General features: G+C 38.2%; 1 protein-coding gene across 1 annotated transcript; it reads left to right on the top strand.

Moving 5' to 3' along the window:
- The first annotated feature begins 182 nt into the window (after positions 1-182).
- On the top strand, positions 183-8538 carry hsd17b10 (hydroxysteroid (17-beta) dehydrogenase 10). The gene is made up of 6 exons (XM_056449937.1): positions 183-291; positions 1888-2052; positions 4367-4531; positions 6317-6445; positions 7751-7859; positions 7942-8538. The coding sequence occupies exons 1-6, from the start codon at positions 262-264 to the stop codon at positions 8130-8132; spliced, it is 789 nt and encodes a 262-aa protein (XP_056305912.1). The 5' UTR covers positions 183-261; the 3' UTR covers positions 8133-8538.
- Positions 8539-23169: the final 14631 nt, after the last annotated feature.

Here is a 23169-nt window from a genome sequence, read left to right as displayed (position 1 = left end):
TATGTAAAAATATAATTCTACAGGCTACCGTTAACAAATCAGGATTAAATGTAGTTTATTGAAGAGCCTTAGCGCCTTAAAAATGTAAATTCTGAATTCTGAATGGACTACAGCGCGAGATTTCCTGTAAAGCTGTCAATCAAATGAACTTCAGCCAATCGCTTTAAAAGGCGTTGTCACTCTGTATTTCTGATTGGCTGAAGACGCTCCTACGTTGCATAGTGACGCCACCACTGGTACCCAAGCAGCTGCAGCGTGCGTATGAAAATGGCGAACATCAGAAGTGTCAAGGTGAGAAAGCAAATGAATGAATTTATAGAAATTTACTGTACATAAAGCATTATGAAACTATACTTCAACTTTTTAATTTGCTTCGCTGCTAGCGTTATTAACGCTGTCATGTGTTTCTATTTCGTATTAGTTCATGTTAATCTGAAGTTATAGCTGGCTGCAAAGCTAACAAGTTGAGTGGAGTGCACATAAGTGTTTGACTGATAGACAGGTAAACATCAGAACATTGTCGCTTAACTAGCTTTGTTCTCCATGTTAAATCGTAGCAGATAGTCCTCATTCGTTACTCAGACCTCGCTGTTTTGTGTCGCACTTTAGTTGAAGTATGGCTGCACTGTTTGGAGTGTACAGTGAAGCATCAAGCTTTGTGCAGGTTATGTAACTCTCTTGTCCTTGAGTTATACAGCACCATAAAGTTACTGCTTTGCAAACTTAATTTTATACATACAAAAGTCTTAAGCCACCATTAGATTTGTTGTTTGAGGAATTGTATACATAGTATCATTTACGCAAAAGTCTTAAGTTGCCACAACCAACTCTGTTGGTTTTGCAAAGTTTTAATGACCAGCCATATTTATGCTTATAAACAGAAAGCACGGTAAATTAATATGCAACTGCAATTTCCAGAACAAAACTTTGTAAAAGGCATTATTTAATGTGACTTCCCTTGGCGTTAAGCACAACGTGAAGCACTTCCCTTAGCTCGTTTAGATTTAGATGTCATTTGTTCATTTATTTACTCATCCATCCTCTATAATGTTCAGGTTTGGACTCTTTGGAGGCCAGTTCATGACTGTCAAAGGTTTGTTTCTGCAAATGTCTTCATTGTTCGGGTGGACAATGAACAAGAGATGTTTTTATGCTCAGGGTTTTTCCTGGCTCAAGAGGCAGATCATAAATTTTTTGCCACTTAAACACATTTTGCATTATCATTGTAATCATATCAAGTGAAACATTATCTCATTTAAAAAGGCTAACAATAAAACACGACCAGTGCTTGAGCATCACATTTAAGTCTTGTCAGTAGACATCAATGCCTGGCTGATGTTAGCCTGATTGGTGATCAATTCATGTGTGAAAATGAAGTCTTTATATATATATATATATATATATATATATATATATATATATATATATATATATATATATATATATATATATATATATATATATATATATATATATATACATGCATGCATGCATGCTTGCAGGGGCGTAGCGGGCATTTTAAAAGTGGGGGGGATGGCTGTATGAGATCATAAGTTCATATAGTTATTAATCACCTGTTTCTAAGTGATTTCTCTAAAAGTGAGGGGGACGTATCCCCCCCCCCCCTCGTTGCTACGCCCCTGCATGCATGCATGCATACAGACACACACACACAAATTTGAGCATTATTTGACATTAGACACTTGCAATATAACCAGGAGATTCATTTTCCAATATGGTTGTTTACTAAATAAAGACGTATATGCTGCATAATTTAGGTTTAAAAGAATTGTTGCCAAACATATAACATGACTTTAACATTAATCTCTGCAGTAAACATCCAACCATAGATGTAAAAGTATTTGACTATGGTGTGTGATTTGATAGGGAATGGTGGGCTTGGTGACCGGAGGGGCCTCTGGTTTGGGTAGAGCTACAGTGGAGCGTCTCATCAAACATGGAGCCAGTGCGGTGATCCTGGACCTGCCCAGCTCAGATGGACACAAGGTGGCCGCTGCTCTCGGGGACAGATGTGCATTTGCACCAACTGATGTGAGTGACACTTAATTATTGAGAAAATGTTGATAGCTGTAATAAGTCAGATTTTTAAAACTCATTGCAGTTACTGACAATAAAATGCGCATTACTATAATTGAGAACACTGATGCGGTTTTCATGCGAGCAGCATCTCTTAACCATAAGACCTCTCGTTCTCTGGAGGGTGTGAGTGTGTGTTCAGGACTGGGGTGGGACACATAACCAACCAGTGATGATGATTGGTGAATCTGTGTTTGTGGTGTAACTGAGAACGAGAAGATAGAGTATATCTCCATCGTTTGCCAATCAGACACCGAGTAGTTAGGGCAGAGGTGTCCAAACTCGGTCCTGGAGGGCCGGTGTCCTGCAGATTTTAGCTCCAACTTGCCTCAACACACCTGCACGGATGTTTCTGGAAAGACTAGTAAGTGCTTGATTAGCTAGCCCAGGTGTGTCTAATTGGGGTTGGAACTAAACTTTGCAGGACACCGGCCCTCCAGGACCGAGCTTGGACATGCCTGAGTTAGGGTGTTCACACACAAGCACAGTCGCACACACCAACGACCAGGAGTTCAACAAATTCAAAGGTAGCGTTTGCAAACTGCAAATATAAGCACAACTTTTCCGTATTTTCTAATATTATAATGATATGTTGAATTTGATGGTTGTCTCTTACATTCCCCCACAACAACATTAAAATGGTGTAGATTAGAGTATTATCAATGTTTTATATCTATTTTATAGTCATTTGACAAAATATACATTTTTAAAAGTAATGCAATAGTTACTTTCCTTGGTAATTATTTACTTTTATTTTTATGTAACTAATTACTCGTTTAAAAAAACGTGCCCAACACTGTCTATACCAGGCTGTTCAGTCCTGGAGGGCCACTAACCTGCAGATTATTTTCTTTCTTCTTTTGGACACAAAGAAAGAGATATTAAAGAATGCTGAAAAAAAAGCAACTGACTTTTATAGTATTTTATGTTCCTGCGATGGATATGAACTTAAAGGTTCAAGAAACCCTGGAGTATTTATTTTTTGAGATTTTAACAGATTTGTGTGTGTTGAGCATCAGTTAAGACAACATTAGCACCTCTCAGCTTTAATTGTGGGGAAAACTGGATAATTTTGAGCCTTTGTCAGCTAATTTTATCTTCCTGATTTAAAATAATTTTTGGGGCGGGATCAAAAGCGGTGACATGGAGCCAAACTGCAAGTGGAGGTTTGATGCGTCGGTTTCTCATTATTATTCATTGCGGAGTTTTCTTATCCTTTGAAAAGACCCCGCTTCTTAATTATTCACGAGCGCACGTGCTTTCCAAAGCAAAGCACACCTGCCAAGCTGAGACCCAATGACTCGGTGAGACACGGGTCGTATGTGTTTGTTTCCATAATCCACAGGGTTTGTTGCATGTTTTTCCCTGTGACGCTGTCAGTGCCGATACAGCAAAGCAGCTGGTTTGCACTAAGCATTTATGTCGGGAGAGCTGTACAAGAATTGGAGAATGGCAGACTTTTATCAGTTGAGTTTGTTACAGTCTATGGTTCGTTATTGAGACACATCGCCTATATCCGTGCTGCTGCGTTCGCCTATGTTTAAAATCCTCCAGATTACCGGCAGGGTTAATGGTTGCAATAGATAGGGCAAGAGACCGGCTGCACTGCTATCCACTGTGTCTGCATTCAGACCCGGGGATTGAGGAGTAGAGAAATCCTTATTTGTAGTGTTTATTTAAACATGGTTATCTTTATAATGAAATAACGAATTGTGGTTATGTGTTTATGAAATTAGGAATAACAAATGTAGCAGGACATTAAATTATTGTTTAATGTCCCCTCTTTGTCCCCTGTGCTACCGGCCACTCCCACTCCCCCCTCTGCTCACAGAGCTCCACGCCCCTCTCGGAGCATTTTTTGAAAAATTTCTAAGGTGGACTTGAACTGAAAAAGGGGGGTTTCATGGCCATTTAAGGGCTGCTTTTTCACCCCATCATTCTTCAGAATATCTTGTTTTGTGTTCAAAACAAGAAAGAAATTCATAAAAGTTTAGAATCACTCAAAGGTGAGGAAGTTTTCATTTTTGAAAGTTTTTGATCGTTTTAGTTCATGTTGGACATTTTTTATTTTTTTTTTTTTGAAAGTTGGTTTGGAAAGCCGTGTGAAGAATTTTGAAAAAGTGGCCTGAAAAATGGATTCCAGTTAGTCAAAAGTAAAAAAAACATCTTTTTTAATGTTTTTCATTTTCAATTTTTGGTTTTATATTCGATGACTATGAGTTATTTATGTTTTCTTCTGATTTGTCCTGTGTTTTTTTTTATTATTCAGGTCACATCAGAGTCAGATGTAAGATCAGCTGTGGATTTAGCTAAGGAGAAGTATGGTAAAGTGGACTTGGCAGTGAACTGTGCTGGAATAGCTGTGGCTGTTAAAACGTACAACTTTAAAAAGGACCTTCCTCACAGTCTGGAGGACTTTACTCGTGTCATTACTGTAAGTCTCAAGGCAATAACCCCACTGTTTTTATAGAACTGCAAGCTGAAGCTCTTGTGCCACTCATTTATCAACAAAGGGGTGCACAATATTTAGCAACAATATTATTATAAATTGTACATTTCTATGATGTACAGGGTGTAATTGTCTATCTTGATAGTGAATAGGTAACATTTTAATGATTTTTCTCGCTGTTCAAAATAGTGTGAAATAAAACGAGCAGAACATTTGTGCATTTTAGAGTGTTTCCTTCCTGAATCTGTTTTTGATCAAACATTTGAGTCTATGAACATATGATCGATTCATACAGACACTGATTTGTTTTATTTATAAATGAATCAGTAGTTTTATGTAAATTATTTTAATAAATGATTTAATAAACCTAAACCAGTCAAGGTCCCTCCATTCATCTAGGGCTGCACGATATTGGAAACGTCTAACATTGTAATATTTTTATTCTGCGGTATATATTGCAATATGAATACAATTTCATGAGATTATTTGCATAACTATTTGCAAAAATGTATTAGGATGATTCTGTAGGGGAGTACATAAAATATAGGAGAAACAATCTATAAGCATAGATACAAGCATAGATAAAATCAATAAAGAAAATACAAATGATACAAATGAAATAACACTTTATTGTTTCCAGAGGAGTTGAATACAGTAATTAAATAATCAAATATAAAAAAAATACTACACCTTAATATAATAATAAAAATAATAGACACATCTTTGTTTTACAAACAATTAAATAAAATTAATCGTTTTAATTGGTCACTTTACAAACTTTTTTCACATTGGTCAAGTTACAAACTGTACAAAACCTGAATGCTTTTAAAATCCTCACAGTCACAGGCCTAAAAAAAACACTTGCAGAATGATCAATTGTAATCCAGACTCAACATTGCGTATACTTGAGATGTGACTATAGCGAATGATCACATTGCGATATCGATGCTGACATGATATATTGTGCAGACCTACATCCATCAATTCATTTTTTTATCCAATCTTTTATTAAGTCATGTTTAATAAAGCAATTTTTATGGCGATTCAAATGTAACTCAATATATTTAATTATACTTAATAATTATTACAAAAAACAAGCCAATAAAAAATTATTGATCATAATATTTTATCTACAGTGTGAGAGATTCCGTTTTATCAGTATTGGCATGACAGCACAACAGCACTATTGCAAGCAGCAGGAACCAGTATGCTAGATAGAACTGTGCGCACAACATGTTATTTTAGCGACTTTGCTTTTCTGGTGGGCGTATGTGGTTCATGCGTTGATAACTATACATGTACATGAGTGGAAAATCCTCAGAGCTGAATATTGAGCTGTTTTAACATTGAAATCTAGATGGTGTAGACCAGGGGTGTCCGCACTCGGTCCTGGAGGGCCGGTGTCCTGGAGAGTTTAGCTCCAACCCTAATCAAACACACCTGAACCAGCTAATTAAGCTCTTACTAGATATACTAGAAACTTCCTGGCAGGTGTGTTGAAGCAGGTTGGAAATAAACTCAGCAGGACACCGGCCCTCCAGGACCAAGTTTGGACACCCCTGGTGTAGACCATTTTCGGCAGGTGAAAACTTTCCCTAGTTCTAGCTGTCCTAGAGCAATTGTCATATTTTTTTGTCACAGTAAGGTTTGATAAAGTTTACTGTTGTCAGTTCTCTAAAGCATCAGTACTGGAAGTAGATGAGGAAATATGAACATAGACAATTTTATGCTATTTAATTGATATTGTATTTTGATTCTTATCCACTAAAGGTGAACATCGCTGGGACGTTTAATGTAATCAGACTGGCTGTTGGCGAGATGGGAAAGAATGAGCCTGATGCTGACGGACACCGAGGCTGCATCGTCAACACAGCCAGCGTGGCTGCTTATGACGGCCAGGTAAATCACTCACAATCTAACATTTACAACTCATTTTTTGGACTGCCAAATTAGCATATTAGCACTCCTGAAGCTTTCAAACATGAGCACTTGCAGATCTTTAATGATGGGAGAATTTAAGCTTTCATAACAATTAAACTGTTTTGAACCATTGTATGCAAATACAACAAAGACTTAAGCTAAGCATACATTAAAGGGGTTGTTCACCTAAAAATTAAAGTAATGCCATTTACTCACTCGTTCAAAAACTATAAAGAAATTGTTTTGAAAAATGCTGGTACCCACTAACTTGCATAGTATTTTGTTTACTATTTGCTACTATGGGTTCCAACAAACATTAGTATCAGACACACAAGACTCACACATGAACAATGTCAATATTGCAACAGAAACCAAACTGTTAAACATATTCTTGTGGAATGCCCTGTTTTTAATGTAATCAGACAACAATTTTTTATCTGAAGAGACTTTAAATGAAATATTTTTAAATATGAATCCTTCTAAAATTGTGCAATTTTTATCAAAGTAAACCTTAAACGGTTTTAGAGTTTATCTTGTATATTATCATTATATATGTATTTTTAGGTTGTGTATTTATTGCTGTCTTTTAATTCTTAGAATATTTTTATAATTATAGAAAAGTGTTATTTATAAAATGTGGTAAACTTAATCTTTTTTTTGCCATGACAGCCATAGAAGCTGATATGGCAATACTCAAAACCCTCTCTCTTTCACCAGCAAACATTATTCAAAACATCTCCACTTTTGTTCAACAAAAAAAGTCTTATAAAGGCTACATGTGGGAGAGTAAATTAGATTTTTGGGTGAACCATCCCTTTAAAATGGGCTTTTTCAAACATTGTAAATGGTTAATTCAAAGTACAACCTATCAAATAAAAAATAGCTTGTATAATATCATGAAATATTTGATGTATTTGTATATGTCTTATTTTATACATTTTCAGGGCTTATATTGCTTGTTCTATGGTGGTCTTGTTCACTATTAGTCCTTTTAATTTCCAAATGTCTCATAAAACTGATCTGAGATCAGGTAAAAACTATGAAAGTTGTTCAGTGATTCACCACTGGGGGGTGATCTGAGTCAACCAGCATGCTTCATGTGAATTTTATGGTATTTAGCTGATAGCCCCAGTTGAGAACCATAACATTTTCAAAACATATTGAAATAGTACTGAAACTACAATTGAATGCGCTCTGAACTGCTGTTTGAAATGAAACATCAGTACGTTTTTAGAAGCTTCGTGAAGCAGTGTTCACTACAGCTTTTGTATTGTGTGTTTTAAGGTGGGTCAGGCTGCATACTCCGCCTCTAAGGGAGGCATTGTAGGAATGACTCTTCCTATCGCTCGAGACCTTGCTCCGATGGGCATCCGCGTGGTCACTATCGCCCCAGGTCAGTGATACTGAGATGAAGATTGCTCAAACTTTGCTCGCCTTCATTAATTCACTGTTTTTTTTTTTTTTTACCCCCACAGGCCTGTTCGCTACACCACTGCTAGCAGGTTTACCAGAAAAAGTGCAGAGTTTCCTGGCCAGACAGGTGCCCTTCCCGTCACGTCTGGGAGATCCAGCCGAGTTTGCACACCTTGTGACTTCAATAGCAGAAAACCCCATGATTAACGGTGAGGTGATCCGCCTGGATGGAGCCATTCGCATGCAGCCTTGAAGGAAAAAACACAGAGACTTCAGGTGAAATACCCAGAACAGAACATTGGCTGAAGAATGTGTATTAATCATTTTCAGGATACTTTAAATCAGATTGAAAGTGCTACTTTGAGTATGTGAGTGTGTGTTTTTAACCACTGGAAATCTTGTAGACGGACGTGGTCTTTGGTTTGTTTGGTCTTTATATACTGTACTGACTGCACTGCTCTGCCATTGACAGTATGATCTGAACTATAGTAAATGCATTTCTACACTCATCATTTTGCCATATAAGCCGAATGAGTCTTTCCACAAATAGTTTCCTGTAAAATAAACTGTAAAGCATTACATGGGCTGTAATGAATTAATCCAAGAAAAGCACAACTTAAAATAAAGAAAGCAGCTGAATGGTTTTGGGTTTTGCATCATACAGACTCTTTTTATTATTATTATTATTCAGATGATTATGTCTACATTTATGCACTAATACTTCAGAAATACACTACTGACACTTTGCAGTAAAAAGTTAGAGTAGACTGAATAACCGGACCAATAGAGGGCAGAATTGAGCTTGTTTTGATTAAATCAGCACAGGAGACTCATGTGACCTTTGCGTATTATCCCTCTCTGATCGAAAGGGTAAAATATTTTTAAATCAAAGCATTATTAGATATTTTTAAATGCTATTTTTCGTTAGACTTGTTTAAAATACATAAATCTGTAAATCTCCTAAATAACATTCTTACATATTTTTGATGGTTGTGGATGTTTGCATTGCTTATAATTATTAGATTTTTAAAAAAGACGTGCCTGTTATATATTACATACATCTGCTTAAACAGAATGCAATCACCATTCAAGAAACAAATCTGGAAAATATTGGCAGCTGTGCACAAGTCATGCTAAATCCTTTACTGAACAGACTGAGCATAATTAAAGTAAACCCAGATTGATGTTGGTAAATCTGCTTTTTACACACACACACACACACACACACACACACACACACACAGCTGATTGATTTCTGTTCACGGGGTGGCAGTTTCACTATGATCTCGGTTTCATTTATTGAAGTCCACCCTAAAGCTACACTGGACTCATTAATGCGTTTATATTTTAGAAGGGTTTATGCAGTCATCATAAGAGCATTATGATTACTGTTTTCTGACATTTTACAAGCACTTTAATATTATAATCATTCATTAACGCTTCACAATAAGTTTGTTTGTTTTATAGCCAACCTAAAGATACAATGAGATATTTATATTTTGTCTATATTCCTATAAAGCTGCTCTTGACACAATCTGTGCTATAGAAATAAAGCAGTAAATCTTGAAAATTGACAGTGAGAATGTCAACAGTATGAGTTCACTGCTTAGATTACAATTCATTGTTATTTTTTTTTTGTACCATAGTGCAGTGTTTCCCAACCCTGTTCCTGAAGGCACACCAACGGTACACATTTTCAACCTCTCCCTAATCAAACACACCTGAATCAACTCCAAAACCTGAAGTTAATGGGTCAGATAAGGGAGACATTCAAAATATGTACTGTTGGTGTGCCTCCAGGAACAGGGTTGGGAAACACTGCCATAGTGGATATAGACTTCATATGTTGTCACAGTGAAAGTATACACAATAAATAACGTAACTAATTTTAAATACATTTTAATAAACTAATTGTAATTAACTAATTTCTGATCGTAAACTGTAACCCCTTTTTCTTATGTTAATACACTTTACTATTTACTTAATACACAGTCTAATTAGCATCTCAGAAGATTAAAGAGACAGTTCACTCAAAAATGTACTCACCTTTCATTTGTTCCAAACCTGTTTGAGTTTTTTTTTTGTTAAGTACAAAGATATATGGAAGAATGTTGGGGAACAAAAACATTCATTGACTTCCAGTTGGTGGTAGAGATGTTTTCATCAACCTAGTTTTATATGCATTTGGGATTATAGAATCAAAATGCTAAATGGAAAAGCCAAGATGCGCATCAATTATGAAAATGAGCATTTAAAATCATGCACACAACTAGGATAAAGTTTTTATCCAGTAAGTATTTTTACGTAAACGCATTTAATTACGTTCTGGAGGTAGTAATTAGGCATGGGACGATAACTGTTTTCAAGGTATACCGCGGTTTGGAAAAGTTAAGGTTTTAAAACCGGGAAAATTTTCTGTAGTACCGTTCCTAAAGTATGTGTAATTTTTTTTTTATTTATCTTATTTTAGTTTTTTTTGGACAGCAGTATCTCCAGCAGAAAATATATTCAAAGATGCGGTTTTAAATTGTAAAGAAATCTGTGTTTTTGAAACAAATGAAGACAGCAGAAGTCAAAGATTCATTTGAATTATTTAACCTGACATGTTTACTGTTCCAAAACATTATAAATCTTTCAAAAAATAAAATGTATTGTTTTCAATGGGGAAAAAAGTTTTAGTTTTTTTACCCAGACCTTTAAAAAGAATGTATTTTAGAGCAGTAATCACAATACTGTGAAACCGTGATATTTTTATCCAAGGTTATCAAACCGTCAGAATCTTATACCGGCCCATGCCTAGTAATAATATCATACCACGTTTTTATCATCACATGATCTGTTAAAGATGCACATGCTGGAACATATTGAGTAAATGTTTGCAGACAGTGCTCAAAGAGTGGTCTTACACTTCCAAAAGCCATCGTGTTCATTGTGTTTCATGTTCTGAAGTGCGAGTTATTTATTATTTAAGACAAAAGACCCACGTTGGCTTCTCCTACTGCAGAAAATTCCATTTATCTTTTTGATATTTGGCATTATTTTATTTAAATTACTCTCAAACGTTTTATGCAATATTCCAGTTTTGCACATAGATTTAATTGTGAGTAGGGCCCAATCAAATTTCCATCCCTAAACGCTAACCGTTCCCCTATGCCCCTCCATTTCGTGTGTTTATGTAGGGTGTCTCCATTCGCTTTTGGTTGGAAATGTAAGAGTAACAGGAAGTGCTAACTCTTAAAAAAAAAATAATAATAATTATAATAAAAAATAATTATTTCTTTTAAGAACTGGTGACTAAATGGTTTAACTAGGTGCTCAAAACGTATTTTCTATGGCTGCAAAAACACTCTCTGAACCCCCTTATTTTAAACCGTACATGTAATATGCACAACACAAGAAGCAGAGATTACTCAATAAGCTTCACCAAACCTCATGAATACAATGGACTGTCAGAATTGTATGTAAAAGCAGATCAAGCATCTGGATCAAACATCTGACTGAGGCAAGATGATCTCGCTGCAGTCTGTAGCACGATGACGTACTGGATCAGGGTAGGTGTCGTTATTGTAGGTGTAGACCAGGTGTGCCCAAACTCTGTCCTGGAGGGCCGGTGTCCTGCAGAATTTAGTTACAACCCCAGTTAAACACACCTAAACCAGCTAATCTAGCTCTTTCTAGGTATACTAGAAACCTCAAAGCAGGTGTGTTGAAGGAAGTTGGAACTAAACTATGCAGGACATCAGCACTCTAGGACTGAGTTTGGGCACACCAGGGGCCTCATGTGTCAACGCTGCATACGGAAAAAACTTTGCGTACGCCAGATTTCACGCTAACGTTTGGATTTACTAACGATGAAATTAAGGTGAGAATGTACGTTGGACCACGCCAACTTCATGTCTGGCGTATATGTGCATTTCTTGTGGGTGTTATTTCCATTGGTGACTCCTAGAGGCAATTATGTTAAATTGCACACTACAAAATATCATTGAGCTGTGTAATGACAGCTGTATAAGACGGGATTATCTGCATGTCTAGCACGTATATAAGGTTTCCATACCATGCAGCTGAACCGCGGTAGTCAGTTTGACGTTTGACATTAGACATTCAATTTCAAACCAATTAAATTCTTTACTCCTGTTATAGTTTGAGCCAAAAATAGGTCAGATAGGCATAATATTCAATTCACCTTCATTTGTATAGCGCTTTTATAATGTAGATTGTGTCAAAGCAGCTTCACATAGAAGATCATAGTAAATTGAAACAGTGTAGTTCAGTTTAGCACAGTTCAATGTGGTTTAATAATCACTACTGAGAGTCCAAACACTGAAGAGTAATCCATCGATGCGCAGCTCTTCAGATCCCGAACCATGCAAGCCAGTGACGAGGAAAAAACTTCACCAATTGGTGAAAGTGAAGAATTTAAAAACCTCGAGAGAAACCAGGCTCAGTTGGACATGACCATTTCTCCTCTGGCCAAACGTCTTGTGCAGAGCTGCAGTCCAGGCGCCGGATGCTGGAGAATGCTGGACCTCGGCGAAGACTCGTCTGTCCCTGGAGCGTCACAGGAATCAGTCTCATGCTCTCCACTCCTCCATGACAACCAAATATATGCCCTTTATGTTGCACAAGGCTTAATTTCTCAATTAAAAAAACTTAACCATATGAATGAATTAAACAAACATCCTGCTTATTGCACGAGTCTGTTTTTGTAATTAGCACTTTATTTTATAATATTTTTATAAATATTTATAAAAAAGATATTTTATAAATATCTTTTAATGTAAAAATTGTAAAAGTCAATTAAACTCTGACACCATTTGAGATAAAATATTCAAATAAACTCTAAAATTGTGTGTCGCCCACAATTGAGGCAACTCTCTCCTCAAAGGGTGTTAGTTCAGCATCCCCTGTTCCTCCGCCTGTTCGGTCCACACTTTGACAGTGCGCTGCTGTTCTCCTCTTAACCTGCACCTTTACGTTAGTAACTGTGAGGGTTGGGTTTAGGATTTGGGTAGGTGTAGACGTTAGTAACTGTGAGGGTTGGGTTTAGGATTGGGGTAGGTGTAGACGTTAGTAACTGTGAGGGTTGGGTTTAGGATTGGGGTAGGTGTAGACGTTAGTAACTGTGATGGTTGGGTTTAGGATTTGGGTAGGTGTAGACGTTAGTAACTGTGATGGTTGGGTTTAGGATTGGGGTAGGTGTAGACGTTAATAACTGTGATGGTTGGGTTTAGGATTGGGGTAGGTGTAGACGTTAGTAACTGTGAGGGTTGGGTTTAGGATTGGGGTAGGTGTAGACGTTAGTAACTGAGGGTTGGGTTTAAGATTGGGGTAGGTGTAGACGTTAGTAACTGTGAGGGTTGGGTTTAGGATTGGGGTAGGTGTAGACGTTAGTAACTGTGAGGGTTGGGTTTAGGATTGGGGTAGGTGTAGACGTTAGTAACTGTGAGGGTTGGGTTTAAGATTGGGGTAGGTGTAGACGTTAGTAACTGTGAGGATTGGGTTTAGGATTGGGGTAGGTGTAGACGTTAGTAACTGTGAGGGTTGGGTTTAGGATAGATGTAAATGTTAGTAACTGAGGGTTGGGTTTAGGATTTGGGTAGGTGTAGACGTTGATAACTGTGATGGTTGGGTTTAAGATTGGGGTAGGTGTAGACGTTAGTAACTGTGAGGGTTGGGTTTAGGATTGGTGTAGGTGTAGACATTAATAACTGTGATGGTTGGGTTTAGGATTGGGGTAGGTGTAGACGTTAATAACTGTGATGGTTGGGTTTAGGATTGGGGTAGGTGTAGACGTTAATAACTGATAGTTGGGTTTAGGATTGGGGTAGGTGTAGACATTAATAACTGTGATGGTTGGGTTTAGGATTGGGGTAGGTGTAGACGTTAATAACTGTGATGGTTGGGTTTAAGATTGGGGTAGGTGTAGACGTTAATAACTGTGATGGTTGGGTTTAAGATTGGGGTAGGTGTAGACGTTAATAACTGTGATGGTTGGGTTTAAGATTGGGGTAGGTGTAGACGTTAATAACTGTGATGGTTGGGTTTAGGATTGGGGTAGGTGTAGACGTTAATAACTGTGATGGTTGGGTTTAAGATTGGGGTAGGTGTAGACATTAATAACTGTGATGGTTGGGTTTAGGATTGGGGTAGGTGTAGACGTTAATAACTGATGGTTGCGTTTAGGATTGGGGTAGGTGTAGACATTAATAACTGTGATGGTTGGGTTTAGGATTGGGGTAGGTGTAGACGTTAATAACTGATGGTTGGGTTTAAGATTGGGGTAGGTGTAGACGTTAATAACTGTGATGGTTGGGTTTAGGATTGGGGTAGGTGTAGACGTTAATAACTGTGATGGTTGGGTTTAGGATTTGGGTAGGTGTAGACGTTAATAACTGTGAGGGTTGGGTTTAGGTCTAGACGTTAAGAACACAATGTAATGGGTAATTTATTACTATAAATAATTCTCCAGTCCATCATGCTACAGGCTGCAGCAAGGACACACTCGACTGTGCGTTTGAGCTTATTGAGCATCACAGTGTCGTCTTCATGTGTTGACCAGCGTTTACTCCATCATGTCATGCATCTATCAGAGTTGGACAGTTTTGATAGACACTCGCTGTCAACACATACATCTCTGCACTGTCAGGAAAATTACTTTCACTGTTAACAATGGAGCTCAGAGGACAAACATCGCAGGCCATGTGAAGACAAGGTTAAATCAGAGATGGCCTGGTGTTTGCTTCACACAACGTTATTAAAAGGTTTTGCTTTAAGATTCCCCTAGATCTCTGAAGAGCAAACGAACACACTGATTCATCAATAATTAATGTGCGCGGGGCTATTTATTCCCCCCAGACGGTGTAAATAAAAGAGTTTGGGTGTTATCGGATCAGAAGTGTGCTTTCTGCTGGACCTCTAGAGGGCAGAATGAACAAACCTGATCAGAGCGCATTGACAGATTGTACAGGCGTCATTTGAATAACAAGCTGTCCCCGCAAATCCCTCTAGATGTAGAAAAGACATTGCTTCATGCTGATTTTATCAGTGTAGATCCTCATCTAGCCGACTGTGTGGCTTCTCAATGTGATCCAAAGAAAACTAAAACAAACCAAAAAAAAAAAAAAATCAGGGTTATAGAGTTTGCAGACGGAAAAAAAGAGGAGGAGAGAATGAAAGTGAGCTGGTTGTCATTTATCTGGGTCAGTCTGTCTGACCGCTTTTCTTCACCACAAAATAAACATGCTGAAATATAAATGCCTAGCACTTCAGACATATCAGTGAGATTTCAGTGTCTGTGTTATTAGTGTGTGCAAATCTGTCAGGGGCTTACAAAATAGGAAACAAGTGTTTTTGGACCAAAAGTTCTTGCAATACTGTAATTTTTCTCACAATATAGATGTATCTTTCAATTGTAACTTATTTCCTCATAATTTAGTGTACACTACACAAAATTCTGAGTTTAAAGTTTACATAAATTATAAAAAATAAGTATATGCATTGCATTTATACTCACTGGCCACTTTTTTAGGTAAAGCTGTCTAACTGCTTGTTAACGCACATTTCTAATCAGCCAATCACAAGGCAGCAACTCAGTGCATTTAGGCACCTAGACATGGTCAAGACAATCTGCTGCAGTTCAAAGCGAGCTTCAGAATGGGCAAGAAAGGTGATTTAAGTGACTTGGAACATGGCATGGTTGTTGGTGCGAGACGAGCTGGTCTGCAAATGCCTTTTTGATGCCACAGTTTAGAGGAGAATGGCCAGACTGGTTCGAGCTGATAGAAAGGCAACAGTAACTCAAATAATCACTTGTTACAACTGAGGTATGCAGAAGAGCGTCTCTGAAAGCACAACACGCCGAACCTTAAGGCGGATGGGCTACAGCAGCAGAAGACCACACCGGTTGCCTCTCCTGTCAGCTAAGAACAGTAAACTGAGGCTACAATTCACACAGGCTCACCAAAATTGGACAATAGAAGACTGGAAAAATGTTGATTGGTCTGATGAGTCTCAATTTCTGCTGCAACATTTGGATGGTAGGATCAGAATTTGTCATCCACAACATGAAAGCATGGATCCATCCTACCTTGTATTAGCGGTTCAGGCTGGTGGTGGTGGTGGTGGTGTTATGGTGTGCCTACCTGAGTGTTGTTGCCGACCATGTCTATCCCCTTATGACCACAGTGTACCCATCTTCTGATGGCTACTTCCAGCAAGATAACGCACCATGTCATAAAGCGTGAATCATCTCAGACTGGTTTCTTGAACAAGACAATGAGTTCACTGTACTCAAATGGCCTCCATAGTCACCAGATCTCAATCCAATAGAGCACCTTTGGAATGTGATGGAACGAGATATTCGCATCATCGATGTGCAGCTGACAAATCTGCAGCAACTGCATGATGCTATCATGTCAATATGGACTGAAATCTCTGAGGAATATTTCTAGTACCTCGTTAAATCAATGCCATGAAGGATTAAGGCAGTTCTGAAGGCAAAAGGGAGTCCAACCCGTACCTAATAAAATGGCCGGTGAGTGTATATAAAGGGATCTTCAGTTCTATTGTATTTTTTAGGTGATTTGCCTGTATTCAGGGCTAATTGAATTGACCATAAAAGTAATTATAGTAATTATGTGTTGATATTAAGACGTACTGGTTGAGCATCAATGTCCGAAGAATCACATGACTCTGAACACTGAAGTAATGATGCTGAAATATCAGGTTTACAATAAATTACTTTTCAAGTTACTTCAAAATAGAAAAATTCGAAACATTTCACTGTATTTTTGAACATACTGTAATGGACTGCTTTCATAAAATGAGAGTTTATATACAGCAGCAAGAAAAAGAAGTTCTTGAGTGTTCAAAAGTGACGACGATGAATTACATTTGATTTAAAAAAGCCCAGAAAGCACAAAAACAGAAGCGGCTTTCAGAATTGGGTGTTTGTAATTAAACGGCATAGCGACGTCCCTAAGAGACCCTCAATCCCTGAGCTCCAGAGAAAACTTAGGACAACAGGATCCCTCCTTCCTCCTCCCAAAGCAAGAAAAACAAACAAACTCGAAGGAAAAATGCTGGCGAAATCTTCAAGGGCCGCCTGCACCCACTAAAGCACGATTCGCAGTCATTAAATCTGCAGCGTCCCAATGATCTCAGATGTCTGGCTGCTTTTGAAAATGAGCATTATCACTCAATCCCACATTTACAATACCTTTCACACCCGACAATGGCGTAACCCAGCCTGACACTGCTCATTTACGCCTTATCCTTCATGAAAACAAATAGGTTTGTCTGAAACATTGGATATGCTGCCTTTCTGGGACCTATTAGAGGCATTGTGCGGGTTTTATCTGTCGAGCGCAGGCTACAGTCGCAGTCTTTGTGCGGAGGGACGGTAATCCTGGATCTGTGTGTGTATTTGTGCCCACTTGAGGGTTGCAAGAAAGACGAGGGAATCCACTAACGCGGCCGATGCTGGAAAAAACAAATCAACACAGCAGGCCTCCGACTAGCCGTCACACAACACATATTCCCACCACATGCAGACTTTACAAGCGTGAGCTCAAATAGAGCTATTATTCACGTCTGTTCAGACACACACCAGTTCTGCAGGGCTTCTTGTAAACCTGGATGTCAGTTTGAATGCTTGCTGGACTTTAATTCTACGCTTTGTTTGTACTACGTGCTGTCGAGTGCTTGCTTCTGATTGGCAGCAATTATTTTCAGATAAACGCACAGCTAAAGCGGTTCCATCCAGGTCTTGACTGCATTACAATTCTATATCAGTGTCCTCTGAATGATTTCAGTTACTGTGCAGCCTACATTGGCCAAAAATCAAATCAATCAATACAAAAGGCTTTAGGCGAGATGAGCAAGAAACTAGATGCAAACAGAGAAGCCATTTGAGGAGAAAATCTCTTGAAATGTCTTATAAAACATCTAATCAGTGTCTTTAGGTGTAATAACAAAAGTTAACATGGAATAATTGACTCTTGACCATTGAATTATTAGAAAATAATGCACACATCAGAAGGGGGCAAGAAGGGGAGAAATCATCACCTCGTCTGTGCATTATTTTCTTATTTTTTTCAGAGTCAATTATCCTTTGTGTATCCTACTGGTCTGTTGAATGCTTGATTCAGATTGGCTGATGAACGTTCTTATGAGTGCATTTAGTTTTAAATAAAGGCACTGCTGTAGTAGTTCCAGGTAGATTTTGAACACATTAAGGCCTGTTTACACCAAGCTACAATAAATATAATGATAAATACATTTGCGTCCACATTGACAAACTGATAAAACTCTGTTTATTTTTAGTTTTCCTTTTTTTTCTCTGATAATGTTAGTTTGATGGCTTGTGTAAAAAATACAGCATGAAGAAATACCCCTTATACAGAAAACCCCTCCAACCATCATAAGTGAAAGATTGCAAAAGTATCGAAGGTGAAAAATCGAAAGAGAATTAATTTGATTCATTTTCTTTTCAGCTAGTCACTTTATTCAGCAGGGGTCGCCACACCAACTTATCCAGCATATGTTTTCCGCAGTGGATGTTTTACGCAGCCACCACCCATCACTGGGAAACACCCATACACTCTCATTCACACACATACACTACAGACAATTTAGCTTACTCAATTCACCTATAGCGCATGTCTTTGGACTTGTGGGGGATACTACTTCCAGCAGGATAATGTGCCATGTTATAAAGCGCGAATCATGTCAGACTGGTTTCTTGAACATGACAATGAGTTCACTGTAATCAAATGGCTTCCATAGTCACCAGATCTCAATCCAATAGAGCACATCATGGATGTGCAGCCGACAAATCTGCAGCAACTGCGTGATGCTATCATGTCAATATGGACCAAAATGTCTGAGAAATATTTCTAGTACCTTGTTGAATCAATGCTATGAAGGATTAAGGCAGTTCTGAAGGCAAAAGGGATCCAACCTGGTATTAGTTAATGGTACTAGTTTTTTTTTTCAGTGTACATATATATATATATATATATATATATATATATATATATATATATATATATATATATATATATATATATATATATATATATATATATATATATATATATATATATGTGTGTGTGTTTTTTGTCTTTTTTTTTTTTTTTTTTTTGCTATGTACAAGGAACACTCCACTTTTTTTTTTTTTTTTTTTTTTTTTTTTTTTTGAAAATCTGTTAAATTTTACAAGCCACCTAGAGTTAAACAGCTAAAGTTTTACAATTTTAAAATCCATTCAGCTGATCTCCATGTCTGACGAGAGCACTTTTAGCTTAGCATAGATCACTGAATCGGATTAGACCATTAGCATCTTGCTCAAAAAAAAAAAAGAAGATTTTTTGATAATTCTCCTATTGAAAACCTGACTGCTGTGTAGTTACATGTGTTCTAAGATCGACAGAGAATAATAAGTTGCTGTTTTCTTGGTCGCTCCAATGATTTATGCTAAGCTAAGCTAATAATGCTTCCACCAGACCTGGAGATCAGTTTTTTTTTTGTTTAAACTCTAAACAATGCTGGGTTGTTTTAATCCGGTCAAATGTGAATAAACATTTGGTTCATTTTTTAAATCAATTTTTAATGAAATTTTGCAACCCAACTGTTGGGTTTCCCCATATTTGACCCAATATGATATAAACCAACCCAGCTTTTTTATTTTTTAGAGTGAATGGTTTTTGACAGTTTTTGTCTTTTTGTGATTTTATGCTTCTCAACATTATGCAATGCTCCAGTCATTCAGAGCAGAACAGCATATACAAACTTTGTGTTAAATAAATCAGCAAATGAAGTGTTCAGATGCAAAAACCTCCAAGTGCCATCTGAAATTTTCTTCTAAAATTAGCATTTTTCTCAAGCTCCTATGTCTTTATTCAGTAATCTCACTTGTATGGCAAATAATAGGCTATTTTCATCGCTTTTAGCTTGGAATAACTGAACATAACTGTAAGAGGCTAAAACAATGCTCATTCTAGAAGAAAATTTCAGATGGCACTTTAATTAGATGCTTTTGTAAGTGTGTGTTTGGTAGAATCACACTTTAATAACGGCTTGGCTACTCTCCATTATTCCTTCAATTGATGTGTCCAGCAATGGGATATACTCATTTCATCTTCACAGGGTTTAGCATTAAGAGTCAGTTGTGTTTCTGGTCAGCTTGTGAGTATATGGTTTTTCCGGATGGCCTCTTAGAGTCTGTAATCACAGCTTTGAGAGTGTGATGAAGATCCAACACACAATGACTTCTGACCTCCTCCGGCACTTCATTGTAGCAGGACCATAAAGCTGATAGAGGTTATCCAGTTTAATCAGAACACAGTAACAGGCTCTGATGAGGGTCAGACACTGACATCCACACAATACTGCTGACCGAAAGCTCCGCATCTCCCAAACGCGACAGGACCACCGTGACATGGTCGTGGGTGGCATTTCTCTTTATAAGCTACTTTCAGACATGCCAATGTGTAGGAAATCATATAGAGACAGTGTTGACAGGTCACTGCAATTACTAAAGCCATTTCAAAAAAGCATTTAATTTCTATTTAGAGGATCTTATCTGATTTGGTTGAGGAACAAATCTTGATTAAAGATAATATGAAATAAAAAATTCATCATTTGACTTGGAATATTGGAGAGTTTATTATGTTTATTGGAAATTATTTATCTGTGTCTATCATTATATTTTATTAAACACCGGAGTGTTTATTTGTCTGTGTACATCAGTATTTGTATGGAATATATATATATATATATATATATATATATATATATATATATATATATATATATATATATATATATATATATATATATATATATATATATATATATATATATATATATATATACACAGTGCATCCGGAAAGTATTCACAGCGCTTCACTTTCTCCACTTTTTTGTTACAGCCTTATTCCCAAATGGATTAAATTCATTTATTTCCTCAAAATTCTACAAACAATACCCCATAATGACAATGTGAAAAAAGATTTTGAAAATTTATTAAAAATAAAAAACCTGAAAAATCACATGTAGATTAGTATTCACAGCCTTTGCCGTGAAGTTCTAAATTGAGCTCAGGTACATTCTGTTTCCACATATACATTCTGATAATTCTTGAGATGTTTCAGCAGCTTTACTGGAGTTCACCTGTGGTAAATTCAGTTGTTTGGACATGATTTGAAAAGGCATACACCTGTCTATATAAGGTCCCAGGGTTGACAGTGCATGTCAAAGTACAAGCCAAGCATAAAGACAAAGGAATTGTCTGTAGACCTCCGAGAGAGGATTGTCTCGAGGCACAAGGCTGGGGAAGGTTACAGAAAAATTTCTGCTGCTCTGAAAGTTCCAATGAGCACAGTGGCCTCCATCATCCATAAGTGGAAGATGTTTGGAACCAGCAGCACTCTTCCTAGAGCTGGCCGGCCATGATCTGAGTGATCGGGGGAGAAGGGCCTTAGTCAGGGAGGTGATCAGTAACCTGTCTGAGCTCCAGCGTTCTTCTGTGGAGAGAGGAGAACCTTACAGAAGGACAACCATCTGTGCTGTATTCCACCAATCAGACCTGTATGGTAGAGTGGCCAGACGAAAGCCACTCCCCGCCTGGAATTTGCCAAAAGGCATCTGAAGGACTCTCAGACTATAAGAAACAAAATTCTTTGGTCTGATGAGACACAGCATCATGCTGTGGGGATTTTTTTTCAGCAGCCGGAAATGGAAGACTAGTCAGGATAAAGGGAAAGATGAATGCAGCAATGTACAGAGACATCCTGAATGAAAACCTGCTTCAGAATGCTCTTGACCCCAGACTAGGGTGATGGTTCATCTTCCAGCAGGACACTGACCCAAAGCACACCGCCAAAATATCAATGGAGGGGCTTCACAATAACTCTGTGAATGTCCTTGAGTGGCCCAGCCAGAGCCCAGATCTAAATTCTATTGAACATCATTGGAAAGATATGAAAATGGCTGTACACCGTCGCTTCCTATCCAACCTGATAGAGCTTGAGAGGCACTGCAAAGAGGAATGGGCAAAAAATTGCCAAAGACAAGTGTGCCAAGCTTGTGGCATCATATTCAAAAAGACTTGAGGCTGTAATTGCTGTTAAAGGTGCATCAACAAAGTATTGAGCAAAGGCTGTGAATACTTATGTACATGTGATTTTTCAGGTTTTTTTAATTTTTAATAAATTTGCAACAATTTCAAAAACTCTTTTTTTCACATTGTCATTATGGGGTATTGTGTGTAGAATTCTGAAGAAATAAATGAATTTAATCCATTTTAGAATAAGGCTGTAACATAAAAAAATGTGGAAAAAGTAAAGCGCTATGAATACTTTCCGGATGCACTGTACTGACTATAAACACAGATAAGTTCCCCTTCATATGGGAACTTCTACGTGTGTCTGTTATTAAACAGACTTTTGGGAGTGCTTTAGACGACCAATCACATCTGAAGATAAGAAAACGGGCCAATGAAATGCCAATTGAATTGGCGGAGCTTAGCTCCACAGCTGAAACTGATGAGCCAATTAGGGCTATATCAGTCGGCTGCTGGAGCCAGCTCATCAGAATTGTTGCTTCAGACCCGATCTGAGACTGAAGAACCTTCTGCTGAGCTGACTTCCAACTCTGAAAGAAAGCATTATTCTCACCAGTGCGAGGGAAGACGTTCTAGCGGCGGTCGAGCTGGGTTTCCCGTCCCCTTGGCGTTTCGCTGGTGACCTGAAAGAGCAGTTTGTTAAAAGAGCAGAATTCCCTAAGAGAGCACACGGTCGTGCAGCACGTCTTTTTAAAGATGTCGTTTCGACCGTGCGTTTCTGGATGCGGTGGTTTCCTCTCCCCGGATGACAGGCACGAGTACTGCGTCACATGCTTGGGGGTCCAACATGTTGATGCGGTGCTCGCGGACAGTTCTTGCCCGCATTGCGATGGCTTGACTGTTGCGCAACTGAGGTCGCGGCGAGCTCTTTTATTAGGGCAAGTCACCCCTGCTGCTCCCCGCGAAGCGGTTAGCACTCGGGCAGGCCTGAGGGTTACAGTGGGGGCTAATCCGTCGCCTTCGGGCCCGCGGACCCCTCGCTCCTCGTCAGTGCGCTCTGTTTCTGCTTCGAGTGTTAGCGCTGGTCCATCCTCTGGGTTGGCCGCGCTCTCATTAGATGACACCGGGGACGTGATGTCCATCGCTGCATCGGAGGGCGGGCTGACATGCTCTGATGAAGATCCGGACCCCCTGCCACCCTCCGGGGTTGTCAGTGAGGTTT

Source organism: Danio aesculapii, chromosome 23 (genome assembly GCF_903798145.1).
Source record: "Danio aesculapii chromosome 23, fDanAes4.1, whole genome shotgun sequence".
Taxonomy (NCBI): domain Eukaryota; kingdom Metazoa; phylum Chordata; class Actinopteri; order Cypriniformes; family Danionidae; genus Danio; species Danio aesculapii.
This window is presented reverse-complemented; position numbering and strand designations above follow the sequence as displayed.

Excerpts from the sequence above, each read along its gene's own strand:
- hsd17b10 (XM_056449937.1), top strand. The coding sequence starts at position 262 with ATGAAAATGGCGAACATCAGAAGTGTCAAG. Across the intron at positions 292-1,887 it reads CGAACATCAGAAGTGTCAAG|GGAATGGTGGGCTTGGTGAC; the intron begins GTGAGAAAGCAA and ends GTGATTTGATAG. Across the intron at positions 4,532-6,316 it reads ACTTTACTCGTGTCATTACT|GTGAACATCGCTGGGACGTT; the intron begins GTAAGTCTCAAG and ends TATCCACTAAAG.